Source organism: Lethenteron reissneri, chromosome 61, assembly GCF_015708825.2.
Source record: "Lethenteron reissneri isolate LAM-NWPU_2019-01 chromosome 61, ASM1570882v1, whole genome shotgun sequence".
NCBI classification, from domain to species: domain Eukaryota; kingdom Metazoa; phylum Chordata; class Hyperoartia; order Petromyzontiformes; family Petromyzontidae; genus Lethenteron; species Lethenteron reissneri.
In genome coordinates, this window is record NC_083839.1 from 3,488,467 (window position 1) to 3,515,354 (window position 26,888).

Genomic DNA, 26,888 nt, shown 5'->3' on the forward strand with positions numbered 1-26,888 from the left:
GCGGGGCGAGTGGCGAGGGGCGGGGCCAGCTTCATCAGCCCACGTCACTCGCTGCGTGCCACACAAACTGAGTCCGTGTCGGGTTGAGCTCTGTGCGTCTTCTCCCAACATCGTGTGGATCCGACGGAAAGATTCAAGTGCTTTAAACAATTACAGGTGACAATAAAGCGAACAACATTCTATCCCGAGCGCATTAAAAGCGTCGTTATGTTGCCTTTGTTTCGTTTCGTTTAAAAGAAGATTGTTAATTGCGTCATAGATGGGGGGGGGGGGGGGCCTACTGTGTTCAGGCGACATCCGCGCTCTGTTTGAGGCCTTGTGGCCCGTTTGTTAAATTATCGATTCGCATTTAGAACGCCGAATCGCATTGACAGAGGGAGCAAAGCGTCGCGTTAAACGATCGTTAAAGGTACAAATTGTTTAATGCGCGGTGTTTGAAAGGTTTTTATGTTTTTATTAAAAAAATATTTTAAAAAGACGGTGTTTGGGCAATGATCGCCCCTCCGTCGGCGGCCATTGCCAGCGAGTGGCTAATGGAGGTCTCTTGTTGTTGTTGTTGTTGTTGATTTTAATGGTGGTGGTTTGTTGTTGTTGTTTTGCCTCAGGACAAACACGCCATGGATACCTTGTTGGGAGATCGTCGCTTCAACGCGCGCACCCTGTTCGACTTCAGCTGCCTGTGAGGCGTTTCCCCGGGACCGTCTTTGTCTTCCCTCGTTTTCTTTTGGGGGGGGGTTGGGCATTGACACCTCACAACCATCATCAACATCATCATCGTCGTCGTCATATCATTACACTCCTTTCACACACCGACTTCTGAGCATATTAGGAATTGTAGACGCTTAACCCCCCTCCCTCCACGCTCGCACATCTTTCACTTCTGCTGTGCAGTGTCTGATTAGCAATCCCAAAACTGTCAACCCCTTATCAGTGCCCTACCTTATTACAGACCCATTCACGACCTAATTGGTCACCCCGAGCCCCTCACAAATCTCAACGTTCATCCTACAAACTCCCATCACAAGGGAGAAACGTAAATAGGCAAAAAAAAACATTTTTGTTGCAGGAATTGAAACGGCTGTAAAAACCGCATGGACCTGAAAACTCAATTTCCATGTACAGTAGAACCTTGGAACCTTGGATTGCGAGCATAATTCGTTCCGGAAACGTGTTTGTAATCCAAAGCACTCGTATATCAAAGCACTCGTATATCAAAGCACTCGTATATCAGTTGTGATCACGTGACGCTCGGCAGACAAAGCGTATACACGTACTACTCGTGTTGCAAGACCTCGCTCGTTTATCAAAATAATATTTATTTAAAAAATTTGCTCGTCTTGCAAAGCACTCGCAGGCCAAGTTACTCGCAATCCAAGGTTTTACTGTACACGAATACGGAGTAAACCGTATGGGTTGACAGGTATGTAGTAGTGTAGTGTATAGTAGTGTAGTGTATAGTGTAGTGTAAAGTAGTTTAGTGTATAGTAGTGTATAGTGTAGTGTTTAGTAGCAGACCTGTTAACCCCTTATCAGTACCCTACCTTATTACTGACCAATTCAGACCTTATTGATCACCCCGTGCCCTTACAAATCTCAACATTCATCCTACAAAGTCCCGTATTTAAACGGTTGTACACGTCGTATGGACCTGAAAACTCAATTTCCCTGTACAAGAATACGGGGTAAACCGTGATGGCTTGACACGGTATGCAATCCACACACCAGTTTGGCTACGTACGGTGCGAAAGAAGTTCGACATACAACCAACCACGACCATCTCTCACCATCGCCACCACTTAATCGCCACGCATCCTTCTATAGCCTTGGGATAACCACATTTGCAAACCCACATAATAATACATTTCTATCTCATTCACGACTTTTACCATAATCGCCACATTGCAATACTGCCTTCAACTCGGTTATCTGCATTTGTAATGATAATTGTTTTTTTACCCTTCTATCTGGCAACAAAACTGACACCTTTTTACAAGGAGTCATGTTTGCATAGACCGCAATACCTGCAGTCATAATACAAACAAAAGACATAACTCTGATAATGTGCACTGTCCTTGAAGTTGATTGGTCCACACCCGAGACAGCTTTCCTTAGAGCCTAGTCTCACATGGGTTGGACCAAATGACGCCAAAAGGTCCAACCCATGTGAGACTAGGCTCTAAGGAAAGCTGTCTCGGGTGTGGACCAATCAACTTCAAGGACAGTGCATACATTATCAGAGTTATGTCTTTTGTTTGTATTATGACTGCAGGTATTGCGGTCTATGCAAACATGACTCCTTGTAAAAAGGTGTCAGTTTTGTTGCCAGATAGAAGGGTAAAAAAACAATTATATTTTTAATGGCAAATGAGGTTCCCATAGTGCATTTGTAATGTTTAGAACTGCTTTTTGTGTGTTTTAGTTTGTTGTCCTTCCCCTTCACCTCCGATTAGCATGTTTGGCTACGTACGGTGCGAAATAACTTGAACATACTACATCTATTTTTATTTTACCAGGTAAGGCCCACTGGGCTGCTATATAATGTAGCTCTTATAGTAGTAGGTTTTTACCCTTTTAAACTGGTACAAAACTGACACCTTTATTCAAGGCATCATGTTTGCAATAACCACAACACACCTTCTGGTGTCATCTGGTCCAACACCAATGGGGACTAGGCTCTAAAGAAAGCCGTCTCGGGTGTGGACCAATCAACTTCAAGGACAGTGCATATTATTATCATCATCAGAGTTGTTTCTTTTTGTTTGCATTTTGACTGCATGTGTTGTGGTTATTGCAAACATGATGCCTTGTATAAAGGTGTCAGTTTTTGTACCAGTTGAAAGGGTAAAAACCTACTACTATATTTTGCCACTGGTAAAAGAGACCTCATAGTGTAAATGTAGCTCTTTTTCAGACGCGACCTGAATAACCTGCGATAGCTCAACGAATTGGCTTAACATGTGGAAATGTAAAGCAGCCAAAAACTCTTCAACACGTGCTGTTGATTCTAAATGTGGTGGGGGTGGAAAACCGAAAGAACCCGAAGAAAAATCAACACGAACTCAGGAAGAGAGAGACACGCAAACTCAAAATATACAGCAGGTGTCGGGTTCACGACCTCCTGTATACCAGTTGACATATCGCCTCGTGGCGCCCCCGGATGTAGCATAGAAGTCATGTACAACACTTACGGTAACACCAATCTACCATTGAGCCTGGAAAACGATATTCGTCGGTGGAAAGTGAAACTCAGCTCCCGTGTACCTCCTTGATTTCCTTAAACTCGCCCGTCTGTTTCAACCGCAGCTGCTCTCACTTCCACATTTATTTCCTTCAACCCACCCACCACCAACCCTCAGCTTTCACATCCCTCTTGAGCTCAACACTCTGAAATGCATTTTTTTTTACCTCGCCTCTCTCGGCGCCTTTACCATACCATTGGAACCTCATTTGCCAGAAGAAAAAAATATGATAATTGGTTTTTTACCCCTTTTATCTGGCAACAAAACTGACACCTTTTTTTTACAAGGAGTCATGTTTGCTTAGACCACAATACCTGCAGTCATAATGCAAACAAAAAACATAACTCTGATAATGTATGCACTGTCCTTGAAGTTGATTGGTCCACACCCAAGACAGCTTTTCTTAGAGCCTAGTCTCACATGGTGTTGGACCAGATGGCGCCAAAAGGCGCACAACTCAAAGACAATGCACCATCAGAGTATGAGAGCTCGGGGTAAGCATTTACACCATTGGAACCTCATTTGCTAGAAGAGAAAAAAAATATGATAATTGTTTTTTTACCCTTTTATCTGGCAACAAAGCTGACACCTTTTTTACAAGGAGTCATGTTTGCATCGACCACAATACCATACTTACCATACTTAACCTTTCGCCCTCCCACCATTCTTAACCTTTCGCCCTCCCACCACCTTGATGTCACCAAACCTTGCTTCCACTGCCATTCTACCCTCATCGACCTCAATTTCGCCACCTGTACCGGCTGTCAAGCTCCCACTCGACTCCTCACCACCTTCACCACTCGCCACCCTCACCACGGTGGCTAGGAAGATGCGTTATCTACATTGTCTGGCATGCAGGAGGTCCTGGGTTCGATTCCGACCCTGACGCTAGCTGTATATTTGGAGTTTGCGTGTCTCTCTCCCCGGGGTTGCGTGTATTTTTCTCCAGGTCCTCCGGTTTTCCCCTCCACATTTAGAATCAACAACACGTGTTTAGGGTATTTGGATGCTATACATTTCCACGTGAAAAGCCGTTTTATTGAGCTATCATTTGTGGCCAGGTCGCTTCTGAAAAATAAGTTAGCACCTCTGTGCTTTATCTGGTAAGATACAAATAGTTAATTTTGTATTTTTTAGTGATTTGTTTACCTTTCCTATACTTAGCACTCCTATCGTGTTTTGTTATTGTTTTTGTAACGTCATGAACCCATTGCCCCTACTGGACATTTGTGAAAAAGAGCTTAATAGCTCATCGGATTCCTCCTCCAGTATAAAGAAAGATTCCGTACCCAAGCCAGAGTGATTTCCTGCTAAAATGAACATTTGAGGTGGTGCGCATCTCTTTACAACCCCACCAAAAGCCAGTGGTGGAAATTCCACATTGCAAACCACTTTTGGCTTCTCCCATAATGCAGTACAGCAAATCCCTTTTATAGAACCTAACCCTGCAGAGATATATGATGGGCTTGAGTCAACCCCACACCAGGATTATGAACTTCAATTTGCCCGCTCTGCCACTGAAACCAACCTGGCCAAGTTTTTAATGGATAAAAACGACACCGCTTGAACGGCACTACCGTTATCATCACTTCTGTTTAGTGTTCCCCTCCCCTGTATGCAAAGCTGAGCCATTGAGCCCATTCACGCCGCGATTAAGTACAAGTAATAAGCGATTTCACCTTTTAAGTAAACATCCCCTCGGAGAGTTTGTGAACGCGCCAACGCTGACGAACCACCATTAACGTGGCTCCGTTTGCCACGAAGCTTGATGTTGGGGCCAGTTTCAGTTTGAAAGGGTTTACTTCTGCAAATAAGTTCATGGCAGCTGGAATGTCATGTAATGGACACTGCAGTGTGCCAGGTTTTTTTTATATTTGGACGTGGTGCGAAATGGGAATGGGGAGTGTGTATTTATACTGGAGGAATCCGATGAGCTATGAAGCTTTTTTTTAATCACGGATGTCCAGGAGGTTTTGGTCTAGATGGAACCGTGGTGGCTTGCAATCGGTTCAAGTTCATTTATTAGGTATAGCCCTGTGAGCCATTCGGCTCTTGAATCGGGTGCAACCGGTTAGGGGGGTTGACTCGGAGATATAGTGGATGTTCAGGATCACCCGACATCACTTTCCAGAGGTAGTGCCAGTGTCAAGAGTGCAACTTAACGCATATTTGTAGGTTTTCGCGACCAATATCCATAGAAATGCTTTTTTTTGGGTTAGATCGCATAAATATAAATGTGTCGTCAAACCCGCCACCACCCAACAGAAAATTGGTAAGGTTTTTCAGGTAAACAAAACGTGCCAAACACATTCCTGCGGAGGGAGCTGGTAGGAACGTTGGGTTGCTCGGTCAATAGCCAGGGTCAACGGCGGCGTGGTGTATTCCGCAAATATGGCCGACTGTGAGGGCGGGCACAAGCCGGCGTGAGTAGGTTAAACGTTGAGTTTTATAAGGGCACCACGGGGTGACCAGCCCCTCCCCACCCAGCCCCTCCCCACCCTCCCCTCCCCACTCAGCCCCTCCCTCCCCACCCAGCCCCTCCCTGCACGACGGACGGACACAATAATCCCCTGTGGGCTGGTCGAACCAGTAGGTTCCTACCAGTATTTGTTACTACAGTACTTCACCACACCGCTGAATTGGACAGTAAACTCGCAACATTTAGAAATGGAGTACCATGTTTTGCTGGTGATTACAACCAGCTTAACCAGGCAAAATGCCCTGTTGAAGCTGGTTGTTATTGCCGACGATTGGTTACCAGTAGTAACTAATTGTCAATTTTTGTTTACGAGGCAAACCTTTTACTAATTGACCGGGTTTAACGACACATTTATATTTGAGAGCTCTAACCCAAAAAAACTAATATGGAGTGCAATGTTGCCAGCTTTGAAAATGTTTACCCCCCCTTACCCAATTGGAATATGGACGGCGAAAGTTGCAGGAGCCTCCTGAAAAGAGTCCTGAGACTTGGTGAGCCTCTGTCTCCTGGGCAAATGAGCGTGATGATATCAATCTTTAACATCCATCAGAAGTCTTATTCGATGGGTTCACCTCTGTATGTAAAAGGAACAGTGTGTTGGACTGTGTATGGACCTGCCGCCCATCATAGGAATGTGCAAATTCTACAGCTTAGGGCTGTAAACAAGAGATGAGCAAAGCGTAAATGCTCATTTGAACGGGAGAGCACTTCGACTTTATAGTTACTACTATGCCTATGACTTCTAAATCTTCTTTCCTAGGCCAATAACGAAATCGGCCATCACCCAGAATGCAGCTGTTGGCGGCTGAGGGATGCCAATTGGCCGATCGCAATGACAACAAAAATGTAATTTAGTGATGGGCGTCCACGATTTGTTTGAATCGAAGCTCCAAAATAAGCCCCGTCGGGTTAGTTTGGATTGATGCCATCTCAAAACATTTTTGACCTCGTTTTCTAAAACACAAAAAAATTGGCATTTGTACGGGCGCCAGGCCTCGTGTTGCTCGTGCTTTGTAAAGGGCTCTTGTTCAATAACAAAAAAGCACAAAGACAATGGGAATTTGTCCTTCTAAATGTGACAAAACACCCATCAACTTTCGAACGTTTTGATTTTGTTGGTACTGTGGACGGACCCTGGACGTCCTTTTTCAGACCTTGAGGTCTTGCTGCGGTACAGTGCCGTGATAAGATCAAGGTTTTTCGCAAACACAGCTCTGGCCGCCAGTGTGCGTGCGCGCGACATTGTCTAAATAGTTCCATTAGAGCCGCCCCCCCTCACCCACAGTGCAAAATAACCTCACCACATTCGTTAAATAACACAGAAACAATTGTACGATATGTGACATTTCAGGCATGGGTTCCTCATGATAAAATACGAATAGGTTTTACCCTTTCTGGCAACAAAACAGGTAGGCAAAAAATAAGTAAAATACCAGTAAATTAAAATAAGACAGAGACTTGTGTTGCCTCCGAAACGGCGTGATTTAATTTAGTTATTTTCATTTACAGTGATACCTCGGTTCACGAACTTAATTCGTGAACTGACTCTGGTCGTGAACCGAGGCACATTTTCCCACAGGGTTCAATGTAAATCCGGTTAATCCGTTCTGACCTTTTTTTTTGGTTTTTGAAGCACAAAAATATGAAACAAATTACAATACACATTAGCACTGTACAGTATAGTAATGTATAAAGAGAGAACACTAACCTTGCTTAAGATGACTTCAGTAAGCACTCAAACGGGTGAACTGTACAATACAGTAAGTACAGTATTGTACAGTACAGTAGTACAGTACTGTATGTGCTAAAAAGCACACCAAAAAGCAAAAAGTCACTGAAAGTGTCTTCACAGTACTCACAGTACTTCTTTCTGTGTCTCTTCTTCTCTCCACGATCTTCCTACAGGAAGTCACGACCATGTGACAGCCTGGAAATAGCATTAAAATGGCCGCGACTCCTGTTCGTGAACTTTTCTGTTCGTTAACCGAGTTGTTCGTGAACAGAAGCGTTCGTGAACCGAGGTATCACTGTATTAGTATTTTATTATTATTTTTTACCTACGTGACTTTACCGAAAACCTAAGAATATGAATCCTTGCAGTCACGAAAGCTTCAAATCTAGAACAGAATGGGTGTTCAAACACCGCACAGAAACCTGTTTTTGCAAAGAATCATGTCTGCATTAACCACGTACTTGTGATGAACATGCAAAACCAACATGCTCTGATAACACTGGTCAACAAAAGAAAAATGTTTTTTTCTGGCCTGGACTTTTGCAGCTGTTTTAGACTAATTTCAGGGTGCTGATTCCAAATCTGATCTCAGATTTGCTCTATCACATCTCATTTTTATGCTATCGGCATACCCCATTTTCATTGATTTTACCCGAAATTAACTCTGTCACTTATGATTGCAAGTTGTTGCGAGTCAGTGACTGCTTTAGTGTTAAAATATGGTGCTGTATTTTTAGGATAGTGTGTTTATAACATCATTTTATGTAGATATCCACATTTATTTAATATTTTTCTTCTGCAGTTTTTATTGAAAATGCAATATTTAATATCTCAAAAACCTGATGTGATGCCAGATTTGGAATCAGCACCCCAAAATTACCCTAAAACCGTTGGAATACCTTGTGCCAGAAAAAGTGTGTTGACCAGTGTAATATATGGGCATTGTCCTTGAAACTGATTGGCCTACACCAAAAGACGGCCTTCTTTAGGGCCTAGTCTCAACCAGCGTTAGACCAGAGAACGCCGAAATGCAAACAGCATGGTTCCTCATTCGTGAGCAAGAGGATGACCACCGTGGAATTGTCACCGGTGGTGGCCGTGACCGGGAATCGAACTCGCGTCGCCGGGTTTGTAGCGAAGCGTGCCAACCACGACACTACAATGCGTGACGCTTCCACATGTGTGGGTCACGTGACAGATGTGACGTCACAGCTCACTTGCCGTGCAAAAAAAATATGAATTATTGAGCTCCCCCCCCCCCCCCCCCCCAAAAAAATACCAAAGTCTATTTTTATAATTTTTGTGTGATGTACAGTTTGGAAAGTACCCACATGGCAAATTTCAAGTTTGTTGCATGTCGGGAAGTACGCTAAACATTTTGAACAGACACACATAATCACAAATTTCCTTTATATATATGGAGATACACTACTATACTCTACTATACACTACTATATACTATATGAGTGTATATACACAATGTAAGAGTGTATTTAACATGTATATAAATGTACATAAATATTACATAAAGTACAATAATGTACAGTAAATGATTCACTAATCATCTGCAGCATCCAGGTCCGATAGAACACTAAATTATTAGTGACACTATATATGATTAACACAAGATTAGTAGTGACACTATATATGATTAACACTATATATAATTAACACAAGATTAATATTAACACTATATATGATTAACACTAAATTAGAGAACACTAGATATTTCTCTTCTTGGTTCTTTCGGTAAAGTCACGTAGAAGGGAAATAATAAAATAATAAAAATAAAACAATAAAATAAAATTCTCACGACGTTTCGGCCACAACTGTCTGTCCGACAGCCCTGTTCTTCACCTGAGGACAGCTGCTTGCGTTGTGGCCGAAACGTGAGAATTGTATTATGTTGAATTTGTATTATTTTATTATTTCCCTTCTACGTGACTTTACCGAAAGAACCAAGAAGATGAATCCCTGCAGTCACGAAAGCTTTAAATCGAAATTTAAACACTAGATATTGTTTTGGACTTGTTCCTTGCACGGACGATACCATTACAAGCCCTCAAATCCACGTTCGCGTGATGGCTTCCTGCCCCTTACCTGTAGCGAAAGTACGAGTCACAAGTGTAAGTATGAATCGGGGTCGGTCGCTTATGAGCGGATCCGCTTACTCTTGAGCCCCCTCGTACTCTTGAAACCTTACTCTATTGCTTGCTATGACATCGGTGGAAAAAATAAATCTCTTTACTCATGTGGAGTATTGAAGAATGGAACAATGATGCATGCTTGGACTTGGAGATAGCTTGTGAACCAGGCGAATCGGTCGGTACCACGTAGGGTGGCAAATGACACCGTGTCCACTATGGGCAGTATCAACTGTGGCGGTGTTAAAAGACGCACAACTCAAAGACAAGGCACCATCAGAGTATGAGAGCTCGGGGTAAGCATTTACACCATTGAAACCTCATTTGCCAGTAAAAAATATGATAATTGGTTTTTTACCCTTCTATCTGGCAACAAAACGGACACCTTTTTTACAAGGAGTCATGTTTGCATAGACCACAATACCTGCAGTCATAATGCAAACAAAAAACATAACTCTGATAATCTATGCACTGTCCTTGAAGTTGATTGGTCCACACCCGAGACAGCTTTCCTTAGAGCCTAGTCTCACATGGGTTGGACCTGATGACGCCAAAAGGCGCACAACTCAAAGACAATGCACCATCAGGGTATGAGAGCTCGGGGTAAGCATTTACACCATTGGAACCTCATTTGCCAGTAAAAAATATGATAATTGTTTTTTTACCCTTCTATCTGGCAACAAAACTTGTCAGAAAGGAAAGCTGTCTCGGGTGTGGACCAATCAACTTCAAGTACAGTGCACACATCAGAGTTATGTTTTTTGTTTGCATTATGACTGCAGGTATTGTGGTCTATGCAAACATGACTCCTTGTAAAAAAGGTGTCAGTTTTGTTGCCAGATAGAAGGGTAAAAAACCAATTATATCATATTTTTTATATTTTTTACTGGCAAATGATGTTCCAATGGTGTGGCGGTGTTCTTCATTCATTTTCACGGGGACCACTTTCACCGATAAGACATCGGTGTGTGGCACGGCCATAGAATTTGAAGACATTGGTTAGTCATTTTAACGCGTATGGTTTCCGCTTTCAATGTGATCCAGTGGTAAATGTTGTGGGTTTACTCTTCAACACGCAGGTGCGCTGAAGTAGTAGCTAAGTGCCACGTTTTGTTTACGTGACAAACTTTACTAATTGGCTGTGTCGGGGGTGGTGACTGGTTGAACGACACATTTATATTTACGAGATGTAACCCCCAAAAAAACCTCTGATGAACCTTGGGGCAAAAACTTAGTGTAAATGCTGTCTAAATTTCGATTTAAAGCTTTCGTGACTGCAGGGATTCATCTTCTTGGTTCTTTCGGTAAAGTCACGTAGAAGGTAAATAATAAAATAAAAATATTTTATTTAATAATGTTTTATTTTTATTATTTTTTTATTTCCCTTCTACGTGACTTTACCGAAAGAACCAAGAAAAGGAATGGGGATATTTATTTATACTGGAGGAATCCGATGAGCTATGAAGCACTTTTCTTTCACGGATGCCCAGCAGCTATGTCAATGGCACTCATTCTCTTGCCTCTGACCCCTCATTGCCCCCTTTCCCCCACCCCCTGGCAGGGAGCCTGACACACGCCAACATCTCAAGAATGTCTACGCCACCCTGGCCATCTGCATGCTGGTGGCGTCCGCAGGGGCCTATGTCCACCTCTACACGGCCATCCTGCAGGTAGGGACACCAGCAGCAGGGAGAGTGGGGTTACCTGTTACGTGATGTCGTGATATAGAAGAATGGCATCACTGCCGTGTCGTGCTGTTGATGTCGTTTGAAAGGATGAAAACATTTCACACCGTCGTATTGTTTGGTGTTTTGTGGACGAGTGATGTCGTCAAATCTGATGGGGGAGGTGCTCTGGTTGTTGCCGGACCTGCATGATGTCACTGACGCCGCTGTAGCTGCTGATGCCGGTGGGAGAGTCGTTCACCACCAAACTTTTGACGATGTCATCCTGTTGATCTCGTTTGGAGGAATTAGCACCACCTGTTGCAGCACAAAGTTATGTTTTTACATCCAACCATTTCCTTGCTTGGCGGAAGCCGTCGCGAGATTTCTCCGCCGTTGAGCGTGCTCCGTTAATTTGTGTTACTTTTTGCGCGCAAACGAGGGACGTTGCTCCAGGCTTGCCCGAAAAGCTCGCAAGCGGGGCTTCGATCGCAAGAAGTTTCGGAAGATGCGCGAACTTGTCTTTTTTTCCGGGTTGATGCAAAAGTATGGCGTCGTGGAAAATGACGTTGGTTGTAAATTCGGCACGGACGTGGCGGGTTTTTTTTTTCCACCATAAGCTGCATCCGGTGTATCTTTTATCTTCTCGTACATTTGGTTGAGATTAGTGGATGGATGATGGGTGACCACGGGGAGTTGGGGAAGGTCACAGGTGTGATTCTGCCTGGGTTGTGGTTGTGTGTGGGTGGAACTAATCCCACCGTATTCATCCATTCCCTCAACATTACTGCAAGGCGATTACATTTTTTCCCTTCCCCATCCCCAGCACCTCGGCCGTGGATTTTTTTCCCGCAAAATATTTCTGCCAAAATTAGCAGGTTGTGACTCATGCCATACAAAAATGGTTGATGATCAAAATGATCAGGTGCCCCTAACCCCCCCTTCCCCCCCCCCCCCCCCGCACACACATGCTCTCATCTAATTCTGAATTCTGCTATTTAAATGTGAAGGTTGTATCGGTGCTACCAGCGGCGAGTTTTATTGTTAACTGTGAAGACCTTGAACCCTGCTGTTGCTGTTTACTCTGAAGTACAGCGAGTTTTATTATTAACTGGATGTTGAATTATGCTATGACTTGTTGTTGACAGTGAAGACATTGCATTGTACTATTAGCTAAAAAATACATTGAATTGTCGCCGTTTACGATGAAGACATTGAATTGTGCCATGACCGTGTCTACATTGAATTGGCTCGGCACACAGTGCAAACGCTTATAATAATCATTAACTGGGGCGATGTGAGATGTTAACTCCATCGCCTGGTACGCTGGAGGTCGTCGGCTCGATCCAGACCCTGACACCTGCTGCTGTATATTCGGAGTTTGCGTGTCTCTCCCCGCGGTCGCGTGGATTTTTCGCCGGGTCCTCGAGGTTTTTCTCCTCCACGTTTAAGAGTCAACATCACGCATTTAACGGTGTTTGGCCGCTATAAGTGTCCACATGAGGATAAGCCGCTTTGTTGAGCTATAATTTGTTCTGGTAAAAAAAAATTGCTAGAATTAAAACTTTAATTCTAGATTTGAAGCTTTCGTGACTGCAAGGATTCATACTATTAGTTCTTTCGGTAAAGTCACGTAGGTAAAAAATGAAATTAATAAAAATAAAACAATAAAATCACGACGTTTCGGAAGCAACACAAGTCTCCGTCATCAGGTGGGACTGTCACAGCCAGATTTGCTGCATCAAGTGAGGCAAGTTGGGGGGGTAGGAGAGGGGAGGGGGCTTATCAGAATGTCGTAGCCAATGAATGGAACGTATCGGGAGGGGGCGGTGCTAAAAGAAGGCACAAAGTGCTACGAATTAAAACTGTACAGGAATTTAATTTGTCCCGTTCACTTGTGTGCAACTGACCTCTGCAGGGGAACTTCTTGATGACCCTGGTGAGCATGGGCCTGCTCATGTGGCTGATGTTTACGCCTCGCAATGGGCAGAACGACGCCAAGCGACTGGGCATCCTGTGCGGCTTTGCCTTCACCGTTGGTGAGCGGGAACACGGGCACCGCGGGCGGCGATGAATGATCGATTCTAAAGGCCGACGGCGATCATTTGAAGGGTGCTGCCGTTGACGTGTGATGGTCCTTCTCCCCCCGCACCTCCGATTAGCGCGGTTGGCTACGTATGGTGTGAAAGAAGTTCTATATAATACGTATATAGACTCACACAGACAATAGACTCGCCCAGAGACCCATAGACTCACGCAGAGACCCACACTCATCCAGAGAACCATAGACTCACACAGAGACCCATAGACTCACAAGAGAACCATAGACTCACACAGACAATAGACTCACCCAGAGACCCATAGACTCACGCAGAGACCCACACTCATCCAGAGAACCATAGACTCACCCAGAGACCCATAGACTCAAACAGAGAACCATAGACTCACACAGAGAACCATAGACTCACACAGAGACCCACAGACTCACACAGAGACGCACAGACTCACCCAGAGAACCATAGACTCACACAGAGACCCACAGACTCACACAGAGACCCACAGACTCACACAGAGACCCACAGACTCACACAGAGACCCACAGACTCACACAGAGACCCACAGACTCACACAGAGACCCACAGACTCACACAGAGACCCACAGACTCACACAGAGACCCACAGATTCACACAGAGACCCACAGACTCACACAGAGACCCACAGACTCACACAGAGACCCACAGACTCACACAGAGACGCACAGACTCCCGCAGAGACCCACTGACTCGCGCAGAGACCCACAGACTCACACAGAGACCCACAGACTCAAACAGAGACCCACAGACTCACACAGAGACCCACAGACTCACACAGAGACTCACAGACTCACACAGAGACCCACAGACTCGCACAGAGACCCACAGACTCGCACAGAGACCCACAGACTCGCACAGAGACCCACATACTCACACAGAGACCCACAGACTCACACAGAGACCCACAGACTCACACAGAGACCCACAGACTCACACAGAGACCCACAGACTCGCACAGAGACCCACAGACTCACACAGAGACCCATAGTTTGTTGTCTTTTCCCCGCACCTCCGATGAACGAGGTTGACCACGTACGGTGCGAAAGACGTTCATTACACATGCACACATACGTGTGTATTTCGGCAATTCTAGAAGAACTCGGGTGGCTCGCTGAAAGGCACGGAGGCTGATCAGCCTCCGGAGTAATATAATAAAATCCCCTTGTCGCTTGTTAAACAGTTGGCTTACAACACATGTGGCATTGGGGTAGGGTGGGGGGGAAATCCCCACAAGTGGAAACTGAGGAGGCTGTATTTCACACAATACAGTTGTTGCAGTGTGATGACAGAATCGTGTGGAATGTGCCCGAGCTTGTTAGAAGCCGGGAAGCACAGCAGGTTTGAGCCTGGCTCATGCTTGCTTTGGGGGGGGGGGGTGACCACAATACGCGCGCCTAGGCTGACGTGGAGCTACACCGTCGCTACGTGAGAGCGGTTCGAGTTGACCTTGTTTAACCGTGGTGGTGAGAAAATGACGAAAGCAAATTGCGTAATAATATTAAGTGGAACAAGTAAAGCAAATAGAAATGAAATTTAAAAAACAGCTGCGTTAGAAGACATTGATAACGGTGCACTTTGGTAAACAATATGAATTAACAATAAATGTCCCGCAACATATGTTCGCTCAGACTAATTATTCATAACGTTTTTGGGTTCGATCGCGTTATTCATAAATGTGACGTAACCCTCCACCGCCCAACACGGCCAATCAGCCAAAAGTATCACGTTGACAAAAGACAAATAGTTCACTGCTTTATCCCACCGGTGTGTTGAAGCGTGAAACCACAACATTTACAGTTTGAGTAGCACTGTGACGTTTCACTGGTAATTGCATTCAGAATCATCGGGCAATTCGCCAGAATGGTGAGGCTCTGCGATTGCTCCCGGTCTTAAATAGAGCAGCAGCAGCAGCAGCAGCAGCAGCAGGGTGACGTCATCAGACTAATTAATTTAAAGGAAAAAAACTCATTGTTGAGTTACAGAAACGTCAAAAAAATCGTAGTGTGGTGCAAGCCACTGTTATACAGTATATACTGTGTTATGCTCGCACTCCTACGCTTAGTGCCTTCACGCACCGACACAGACCAGCACGGCGAGATTGCGGTCACATTGACCCCGACGATGTGGAAAATTGTGAGAGCAAACGCCAGAGGTCGCAACCAGGTACCTGATACCCGTACCCTACCCGATACCCGGCTACCCGTACCCGGCCAGGTACGGTTAGCCGTTTGCGACCCTGGTGCGGCCGGGTACGAGTACGGGTAGGCCGTGAGTCACTGGTGAGTCACCGTTTGTCACTCATTTCCCAACGTCTTGTCTCTTCTCACAATTCAAGTGCCTAGAATCAACCCACCCGCGCCTGCAACATGGCTTCATCCCAGAGGTCGCAATCAGGTACCCGATACCCGTACCCGGCCGGGTACGGGTAGGGTACGGGTACGGCCGGGTACGGGTACCCGTTTGCGACCCTGGTGCGGCCGGTTACGGGTAAGGAATCAAAACCCGTTTGCAGGTAGAGCCGCCGCGCGTGCTCCAACGTGAACTGCCGGTGGTAACCCGAGTCGAGGCGTGTTGGCTGGCGGCTCGGGGTTCGACCGATGTGACCGATGTGCTCCACCCACCTCCCCGTGCGTGCACGTACGCACGCACGCACGCCCCCAGCCCCGTGGCTTTGTCGGTCAATGACTGCGCGATTAACATCGCAACCCCCCCCCCACCGCCCTTTCTCCTGTTTCGCTGCACCGCTCGACGATTGCATCAACTTTTTCAACGCCAAACGCGCCCCCCCTGCTGTTTGCGAAGGGGGAGGGGGGTGGGGTGATCTCCCGCCCGAGAATGTTCTTCCTTCCGTGTACCGCGCCCTCGCTGTCTTGCCGCGGCCACTGCAACGCGATCCATAGACTCCCCCACATACTTGTGGATCCATGGATGTCCCCATCGAGTTGCATGTAGACACACGCATACGTAGACATGCACGAGAAACCACCCCTGATACACTCGCAACGAGAGACACAGATGCGCACTCACACACACCGAAGCCGCCGTGGTATTAACTTTGGCACACTCCCCTTACGATCCAGAGGTTGCCGGTTTAAGTCCATCTCTTGGGGTGGGTTGTGGGTTTGCCCACCTCCCTTGCAAGAGGTCTTGGTCAGCGTGGAAGAGTAGGCCAAATATCTTCTAGAGCTCTCTCTCTCGTAGAGGCCTGTCCACCAGCATTGGCGGGGACAAGCGATTAATTTCTTTCTTGAAGTCTCCGACCTGGGGTTCCACTAAAGCAGTGGTTCCTAACTTTTACTGCAGCCTTGCATCCGTTTGATTCTCGATCGTTAAAACAATTACAATGTTAATAACTACGTAGGCTTTGATGAAACTAAGTAAGTTGTAACTTACGTACCCGTGCGTAATTTGTATTTCAATTATTTACCTTCTAAGAAAATCTGCACATCTCTCGCACCCCCCAGAAAGGGCATCTCACATCCCTCAGGGAATGCAGCGTGCACCACAAGTTAACCACTCCACTAAAGAAATGAGTTGAACTACAAAGCGTATCTGTTTTGATTGGGGTGTTTATAAATGGCGATCACCCTTTACGTTTAATTTCAATGCACGATTGTCAAAAGTTAAACAACCTCTCCCTGTTAACATTTGAGCTAAAGGGTGCCTGCCGGTCCTGTCTATTGGTGACCGCTGTGATAGGATGCCTTTACGTTCTCGGCTTGCATATTGTGTTAGTAGATTTGTGCTTCGTGGTGAACGTTTTGTGACAATAGCTTGGGGGAGGGGAGGGGGGGGACAGTGCATTACCCATGGCTAACGATGGCGATATTGTGACTCTCCAACGTAAACGTACGTCCACTCTTTAGCCGGCATTATGCGGCCGTTAACTCTGCGTTCCTGCAATGTGTAATGGGACTGCGTTGCCCCTCCTCCCCCCTCCTCCTCCCCCGTGCAGGACTCGGACTTGGCCCTCTGCTCGACTTCGTCATCGCAATCAACCCGAGGTAAGAGTAAGCACGCTGCCAACCCGCAGTGCCACGTACGGGAATCTTATCGCCGTCAACAGAGTGTTCAGTTTGGCTGTCACGCCTCCCCACCCCCGGACCTCCAGTTAGCAAGGCTGGTGTTACGTACGGCGTGCGAAAGGAGTTCACACGTCGTACATGCTGATGTAGTGGTGTTAACTACTCGCTGTTCGCAAACTGTGAGAACAGATCGTTAACAACGTTTTCCCGCTCAATCGAACGGTCAGCGTCAAATGGGGTGAGGTAGGATCCAAACCCAGATTGGGAAGGACCAATCGGAGGGTCCCACAAGGTGGCCGGGGATTGGACAACCCGGCCACGAACAGGTATAAAAGCCAGAGCGCTGAGAGCTCTGAAGGAGTTCTGCTACACGAAGACCCAAGTCGGCCGAAGACGTCTAGGACCCTGGACCAAGCCCTCCAGCCCTTGTCAGGGCTCGGGCTCAGAGTAACCAGTGGTCGGGGAGAGATCCCCTAGGTCCAGCCGGAGGACGCTGGGAGAGCAGGGAGATTAGACGGCCTGGAAGGTCTGGAGGCTTGTACCTTCTGAGGGTAACGGGTGAGGGGACCGTATACCCCTGAGTGTGATAGGGACTGTGTGTCAAGATACTAAACAGTGTGTGCCATAAAGAAGTATAGAAGTCCGTCCTTACTACACTACACTTGCAACGTCAGGCATCGTCATTCGACCTCTTGGGCGAAGGCGTCCGAGAGTTGCCTCCGTATCTTGCGATCGTGTGATGCAGTAACAAACGGCAACGAAACAAAGATGTGTCTTGTATAGCCTCCACCAACTTCTTGGGACAAGTGTTGTTAGTGAGCACCTGTGAAGGCCGGCAAGACACACGAGGGGGTGGGTGGCCACCACCAACAACCCTTTTGTCTCCCAGGTGGTGATGTTTACCACACCGTACTCCCGGTACTCGTTTTGAGACCGAGGCGACCTAGGCGGAGGCCCAGGACCGGTTCCGACAACCATCGCCGGTCTTGGTCGTGAGTGCGAATCGAAATCGGATCGCCGGGTTCATAGGGCAGCGCGCTAACCGCTGCACCACCACTCTCCGCCTGACGCCTGCACATGAACAGATTTCATACCGCGCATCTCTGTGCGCGTACACTCAAGACGGGCGCTTATTACCTGCCTGCCACTCTTGGCCATCGGTCACCGTCCCAACACACCAGTTGTGTGTTGGAGAGTAAACCCACTACAACATTTACAATTCCAGTAACACACAACTGGTGTGTTGGAGAGTAAACCCACTAGTGGAATTGTAAATGCTGTCGTGGGTTTACTCTCCAACACCCAACTGGTGTGTTGGAGAGTGTGACGTTTCGCCAGTAATTACAACCAGCATCATCAGGTGACAAGACATCATCGTTGAACGACACATTTATTTTTACGCGATCTATATGCTGTGCGTGAACGTGAAAAGTATTCCGCTAACTTGCACGCTCCCTGATCCGTGTGTTCCTCCTCCTGGCTCTCGGTGTCATTCCCAATTGTGTACATTTCCATTTTTGAAAGAGAAAAACATCTCGACAATTGTTTACTTTAATTGTTGTGCTCTTGTTACTTGATAAATATTTTTTCGGGCCAATAAATTATTCATGAAATGTGAAATTAGTCGCGACAGTCGGGATATATTTTTCGCTGGGGTGATCGTGGATCTTACGTCTTGCGATAATTTTCAGCATCGCCACTCGGCAGCTACTCCACTCAACCCTTATGACTTCTCAAAATTGATCTTCCTACTACGGTCAACTTTAAGTTAATCCGGGGTAATGGGAGGGAGTCATAATGTGGATAAAACACAATGAGAATGATGCAAAATGTACACAAATTAAGCTATAAAAAAACATAACCTCTGTACAATGTGTGCTCGAAAGTGTTGTCCGTTTTTCTTGCAATTTACAGCAATCCGGTTAATTCCCGACCATGTTTAGGGGCCCGTCTAAAATTAAATGTGTGCGTGCGCGCGCGCGTTCCCTTGCAGCATCATTGCCACCGCCTTCATGGGCACCAGCCTCATCTTCGGCTGCTTCACCCTCAGCGCCCTCTACGCCCGACGCCGCTCCTACCTCTACCTGGGCGGTGAGGCTGGCGTAGAGTTTTGGTGACCGGTGTTTAACCTGCAGAACGGACGATAGACCTTTACACCATTGGAACCTCATTTGCCAGTAAAAAATATGATAATTGTTTTTTTTTTTACCCTTCTACCTGGCAACAAAACTGACACCTTTTTTACAAGGAGTCATGTTTGCATAGACCACAATACCTGCAGTCATAATGCAAACAAAAAACATAACTCTGATAATGTATGCACTGTCCTTGAAGTTGATTGGTCCACACCCGAGACAGCTTTCCATAGAGCCTAGTCTCACACGGTGTTGGACCTTTTGTGTGCGATGTGTTTTGTGCAGGAACTCTGATGTCCGGACTCTCCTTCCTGCTGATGATGTCTCTCTTTAACATGTTCTACGGCTCCGCCCTCCTCTTCAAGGTAGGTCATGTGACCTGTGTGTGTACCGCCCTGCAAGTTTCTCTTGAGACGCAAGGCGCTGTGTTTTTTAGATGTGTATTTATATTGCTATATATTGTAATACAGGTTATCGAGAATATATATTGTAATACAGATATATTGTAATACGGGTAAATGTATCGATTGTGCGTTAACACATTCCTGCGGAGGGAGCTGGTAGGAACGTTGGGTTGCTCGGTCAATGGCCAGGGTCAACGGCGGCGTGGTGTATTCCGCAAATATGGCCGACTGTGAGGGCGGGCACAAGCCGGCGTGAGTAGGTTAAACGTTGAGTTTTATAAGGGCACCACGGGGTAACCAGCCCCTCCCCACCCTCCCCTCTCCACCCCGCCCCACCCCTCCCATTTTTGGATGCACAACGGACGGACGGACACAATAATCCCCTGTGGGCTGGTGGAACCAGGTGGTTCCTACCAGTATTAACTCGATTGTAATTTTACTGCAGTTTAAACTGCGCGGCTAAAATGCTGGCAACTTGTATACCAGCAAGAGAATCTTAAAATCAGCACCGGTTCGGGCGAGGAGCCGGTGAAGGGACAGGAGCACAGGTTCGTGATGCGATGGTGAAAGTGGTGTGCCAGTGAAACACCCTGGCGGTGGCCGCATTTTGAAGCTGCTGCGGCCTGATTTCGATTTAAAGCTATCGTGATTGCAGGGATTCATCTTCTTGGTTCTTTCGGTAAAGTCACGTAGAAGGGAAATAAAATAATGAAAATGAAACATAATAAAATATAATTAAATTTCGATTTAAAGTTTTCGTGACTGCAGGGATTCATCTTCTTGGTTCTTTCGGTAAAGTCATGTAGAATGGAAATAATAAAATACAACGTAATAAAATATAATTAAATTTCGATTTAAAGTTTTCGTGACTGCAGGGATTCATCTTCTTGGTTCTTTCGGTAAAGTCACATAGAAGGGAAGTAATAAAATAATAAAAATAAAACATAATAAAATAATTCTCACGACGTTTCGGCCACAACGCAAGCAGCCGTCCTCAGGTGAAGACCAGGTCTGTCGGGGAGACAGCATCATTCAGACCTGGTCTTCACCTGAGGACGGCTGCTTGAGTTGTGGCCGAAACGTCGTGAGAATGTTTTTATTATGTTTTATTTTTATTATTTTATTACTTCCCTTCTACGTGATTTTACCGAAAGAACCAAGAAGATGATGACATCATCTTGCACTATTTAAGACCAAAAGCAGGTGGATTGCTTCACTGTTCTGGCAAATTGCCCGATGATGCTGGTTGATGTCATTACCGGCGAAACGTCACGGTGATCGCGTTGTAAACGTCGTGGATTTACTCTCCAACACACCAGTGGGCTGCAGTAGTGAACTACACTAATACACTACACTATACACTACACTATACACTACACTACACACTACACTACACACTACACTACACACTACACTATACACTACACTATACACTACTATACACTACTCTACTATACACTACACTACTATACACTACACTACTATACACTACACGACTACACTACACCACTGTACACTACACCACTATACACTACTATACACTACACTACTATACACTACACGACTACACTACACCACTATACACTACACTATACACTGCACTATTCACTACACTATACACTACACTATACACTACACTGCACACCGCACTAGTAAACTATTTGGCGCTTTCTTTAGGTGACAAACCTTACCGGCTGTGTCGGGTGGTGGACGGTTACGACACATTTCTACTGACGCGATCAAACCCAAAAACCTTCGTTGTGAAAATAATTTTGTTTCCGTTTACATTTTGGCAGAAAGCACGGTTAATCGGAAAAATGCGGATAATTATCCCAGCAATAGCCGAGAGTTGAGCTGCGCGGGTCGCTGGGCGACATCAACCCATTGGGACGGCTTGGAAGGTGCCTCCTTCGCTGCTGTGACGAGCCGAACGTGGGGAAAAAAACGTGACGGAATCCATTCGCATGTGCACGACTGCTGTGTTGGGGCGTGCGCGCGCTGGTAGCCAAAACGCCGTTTAACACGCTCGCCGATGTCGCACGACAGAGCCATTTCCCGGAAGGTCGCCTTTTCTAAATGTTTTTAGAGTTTTTTTTTCTCTTTTTCTGAGGAAGCGAAATTGACGAGTTTCCGCTAAAGCTGAACTGTTGTCGCCAGCGATAGCGCGGGGTTTTTTGCGTGTGTTTTTCCCCACCACGCATCTGAAATGTGCGCGCGTGCACGCTGCAGATACAGTTGACCGGAGCTCGTGAATTATTAACGTGCCTTCGTGCAAACCGCATGCCGTGTTCCTGCCGTGTCAGCACCCATGGGGGGGGGTGTGGAGGGCGATGTTACGTGTGTAGCATTGGCTCTCAGTGGCTCGTGCCAGTGTCTTAAGTGTGGTGCTTTTCCTCGTCCTCTCTTGCCATCATCGTTATCCTCCCATCAATGGGGCGCCACGGAGGCTAGGAGATATTAACTACCTCGCCTGGTACGCAGGAGGTCATGCGTTCGATCCCGAACCCTGTGACGCCTGCTGCTGTATATTTGGAGTTTGCGTGTCTCTCATCATCATCACGGTGGTTAGGAGATGTTAACGACCTCGCCTGGTATGCAGGTCGTGGGTTCGATCCCGAACCCTGAAACCTGTTGTATATTTGGAGTTTGCGTGTCTCTCTCTCATCATCATCACGGTGGTTAGGAGATGTTAACTACCTCGCCTGGAAAGCAGGAGGTCGTGGGTTCGATCCCGAACCCTGACGCCTGCTGTATATTTGGAGTTTGCGTGTGTCTCTCATCATCATCACGGTGGCTAGGAGATGTTAACAACCTCGCCTGGTATACAGGAGGTCGTAGGTTCGATCCCGAACTCTGACACCTGCTGCTGCTGTATATTTGGAGTCTGCGGTGTCTCTCTCCCCGTGGCCCCGCTGATTTTTCTCCGGATCCTCCGGTTTTTCCTTCCATGCTGTAAATTTCCACGTGACGATAAGCCACTTCGTTGAGCTATCATTTCTTATGGCCAGGTTCGCTTCTGAAAAAAATAGCTTTGTAGCAACTCAGTCAGGCCCTTACCTGGTAAAATATATTTTTTAAAAATTGGTTTGTTTGAATTACCCACAATCGTTGTGGGGAGCACAATGTGATGCCTGATGGGCCCCTCACCTTTTCCGGCCGTTTTTTCGAAGCCTTTTGTTACACGCTTTTATTGAACTCGCTCCGTCTGTTGTTGTCGTATCAAATATTGTAACTCAATTTTAACCCACTTCCCAATGTGGTATCGACTGCAAACTTGGTATACTTATGTCTTACTGGTGACAATGCCACATTCTATCATTAAAAATAAAAATTATATTGTTAAACAATCTTTGTACACACTTTCTATTAACTCACTCTGTTGTTGTAGCCTCAAATCTTGTAACTCAATTTTAACCCACTTCCCAATGTGGTATCGACTGCAAACTTGGTATACTTATGCCTTACTGATGACAATACTATATTCTATCATTAAAAATAAATTAAACCATCTTTTTTAAATGTTATGTTTCGGCTTGGGTCTAATTGTCCACGCTCAACTGACGTTGGCTGTAAATCACCACGGCCCCTCACGTTGTGCCAAGCTTTGCGGCCACTTCCTGGAGTCGTGGAGTTCTGCCATTACTTGTACGGTACATTTCATTAAAGCGTGTTTTTATAAAAGTATTTTAAAATATTACTTATCTTCTCCACTCGGTCACCCACCCACCCACGGGGGGTCCACGTTGTCAAGATTTTTGCTGTCCAGTCCACCTTCTGGGCTGCTTCTGCCATGCCCTCTTGAGATAATGCCGGATGGTGTACTGTTTTGTCGATACCCCGTTTTTGTTTTGGCGTTTCCTTAGCCAGTGCATTTAGTTATTTTCCACGCTGGGCTTGAAGTCCTGGAGCAGGCCGGGCACGCGCTTAGCACCAGAAGAAATGTCAAAACCATCACCTGGACTTTGAGACAACCAAAACGTTATTGCGCGCGCAACGAGTTCATTGGTTTTTGCTCAATGTTAACGCCGGCCTCAATACTTACATTGCTATGTTTTGTTTTCCCCATGCCCCCCCCCTCTCCCAACATCCCCCCCCCCATCACACCCCCCCCTCACCCAGGCCCAGATGTACCTGGGGCTGCTGGTCATGTGCGGCTTCGTGCTCTTCGACACGCAGCTCATCGTGGAGAAGTGCCGCGCCGGCGACAAGGACTTCATCTGGTGAGCGCCAACAGAGACAAAGATCCCCCGTGTAGCCTTAACAGACTGTTGGGGCAAGTGCTGTTAGCGAGCACCTATGAAGGCCGGAACGGTACACGAGGGGGTGGGTGGCCAGCACCACGCCCGACCGCACACACCCTCTTTCACCAGTTGTGTGTTGGAGAGTAAACCCACTACGACATTTACAATTCCAGTAGTGGGTTTACTCCCCAACACACCAGTTGTGTGTTGGGGAGTAAACCCACTACAACATTTACAATTCCAGTAGTGGGTCTACTCCCCAACACACACCAGTTGTGTGTTGGAGAGTAAAACCACTACAGCATTTACAATTCCAGTAGTGGGTTGACTCCCCAACACACACCAGTTGTGTGTTGGGGAGTAAACCCACTACAACATTTACATTTCGAGTACCGTGACGGTTCGCCAGTAATTACAACCAGCATCATCATGTGGCAAGACATCGTCGTTTAACGACACATATTTTTACGCGATCTGAAAAAACCCTCAATTGTGGAGAATATTGGTTGCGAAAGCCCTACTGCTACCTGTAAAATTCATGAAATTTTCCAAAATTTAACCACGAACGCCCCACAAACCGTTCCATCGTCACGTGTGACCGCGACTGCAGGCACAGCGTGGACCTCTTCCTGGACTTCATCCACATCTTCCGCAAGCTCATGATCATCCTCACCATGAACGAGAAGGTGAGGAGGGCAGACTGCGGCCTGCACGCCCCTCGTAGGCACGATGGACGCGAGATTTCAAACGTTAATTCTCGTCGTCGTCGCCCCAACGGTCCACGGTGAAGCGGGCACGGCAGGTGCTCTCAACGTCTCTGGGTTCATGTCGCGATCCACGATGGGCAGACGTCACGTAGTCTGCATCCGCGTCACATCTCGTCATTTGTTTCCACTTGTCCCTCTCTTGTCTTGCGGTGCCGTGGCCACATCTTTCCGGCACCGATCTCTTTAATGTCGTCGTCGAGGAATTCCTTTTTGCTGAACAGCAACACTTTAAATTTTTCCGTTGTCCAGCCACAACGTATGTGTTGGGGGGGGGGGTCGGTGAAGGAAGACTACAATGGATTGTCACGTTAATGACAAAAGAGTTTTCAATGCAATCGGTGCGTGTGGAGCCCCCGTAGGCATTGTTCGTGTACGTTGAATTTCTTTAGCGCCGTACGTAGCCAACGGCGCTGGGCAGAGGTGCGGGGGGGGGGGGTGGGGGAGGACGACGAACTGAAACGCGCACAAAAGCAGTTGTGAAGAAATGATTTTTTCTAAAAAGAAACGAGTTTTCAAAGCAGCTCACGCGCGAGTCTCTTGCGCTCGTTTGTTTGTTGTGTGTGTCTAGGACAAGAGAAAAGAGAAGAAGTGAAGAGAGGGACGCAGGCGAAGTAACAACGGAACTTCACACAGAATCTTATTTTTGTGTATTAATCATCAACTTCGTTGTGTGTGCGTGTGCGTGTACCTTTCTGTGTATTTTTGGTAATTATTTCCGACTTAAAAGTTGACCTGTGAAAAATGCATCTTTACCCCCATCCCCCCCCCATCTAAACAAATTGACTCACCGAGTTGAAGACGGGAGAAAAACGTGGTTTGCGTATTCGATTCGACGATTGGATAGGAAGTGTCACACGCAGAGCTGGAGACGCTTTTAAACCGGACGTCGAACGCGCCGTTAACGTCACCGCCTCAAGCGGGTGGGGGGTAACTCGACGCATCGTCAAAGATGCACAGGTAATCGATACGTCTTAAACGGTGTACGGGATGACAATTTTCTCTTTAATATTTATGCATGGTGCACTTGTGTTAACACTTAGGCCAATGCATACGATGTCGTTAAGGGTTAGGTCGAGGGGGGGGGGGGCGGCCGGGGGGGGTGGGGTGACTTTGTTCGCTTAGGCACTCACTGCTACACACACGCGCGGCGGCTTGCTTTGCATAGACAGGGTTTGACGAGACATTTCCTAACCGGCAGCGGGCAAACAAAATAATCATAATTGGCGCAGCGTTCGTGACTGCAGGGATTCATCCTGTTGGTTCTTTAGGTAAAGTCACGTAGAAGGGAAATAATAAAATAATAGAAATAAGGCATAATAAAATAATTCTCACGACGTTTCGGCCACAACGCAAGCAGCCGTCCTCAGGTGAAGAACAGGTCTGTCGAGCAAACATTCAGACTGTCTTCTCGACAGACCTGTTCTCCACCTGTGGACGGCTGCTTGCGTTGTGGCCGAAACGTCGTGAGAATTATTTTATTGTTTTATTTTTATTATTTCCCTTCTACGTTACTTTACCGAAAGAACCAAGGAGAAGATGGTGCAGCGTTGTTGACGATACAATTTCGTGAGGTCCTCGGGTTTGGAAAATCCACTTAAGAGGCACGCCTTTGCTATCGCTGTTGACGAGAGGGCGCCGAACGCGTTGTTGGGAGTTGCAGGAAGAACACACGCTCTGGGGATCGAGTGGTAAATGCACACCTGGCCACTTTATTTTATTAACGATAATTTGCTATGAAGGGGTTTCTTAATAACAACTCGCATATCGAGCACTGAGGAGTACACCGGGAAAAAAAAACTTAGCATCCAATTAACCACTTAACCAGGTTAGAAGGTTTAATAATTAACGTTTGAACTAAATGACTTTGAACTGTTAATAAACCATTTAGATGTGCCAAAATTAAACAATGTGATGTCTATTATTGTCAGCGTTTCATTTGTGCGACGATCGTGATTGCGGCTTAA

The 26,888-nt window shown here is 46.4% G+C and overlaps 1 protein-coding gene across 1 annotated transcript; it reads left to right on the forward strand.

Moving 5' to 3' along the window:
* Nucleotides 1-26,840, forward strand: LOC133358388 (probable Bax inhibitor 1). The gene is made up of 10 exons (XM_061576703.1): nucleotides 1-156; nucleotides 606-679; nucleotides 11,156-11,264; nucleotides 13,177-13,297; nucleotides 17,308-17,356; nucleotides 19,371-19,468; nucleotides 19,798-19,877; nucleotides 24,036-24,136; nucleotides 24,768-24,843; nucleotides 25,493-26,840. Exons 2-10 carry the CDS (start codon nucleotides 618-620, stop codon nucleotides 25,514-25,516), a joined length of 720 nt encoding a protein of 239 aa, XP_061432687.1. The 5' UTR covers nucleotides 1-156; nucleotides 606-617; the 3' UTR covers nucleotides 25,517-26,840.
* The last annotated feature ends 48 nt before the right edge of the window (nucleotides 26,841-26,888 follow it).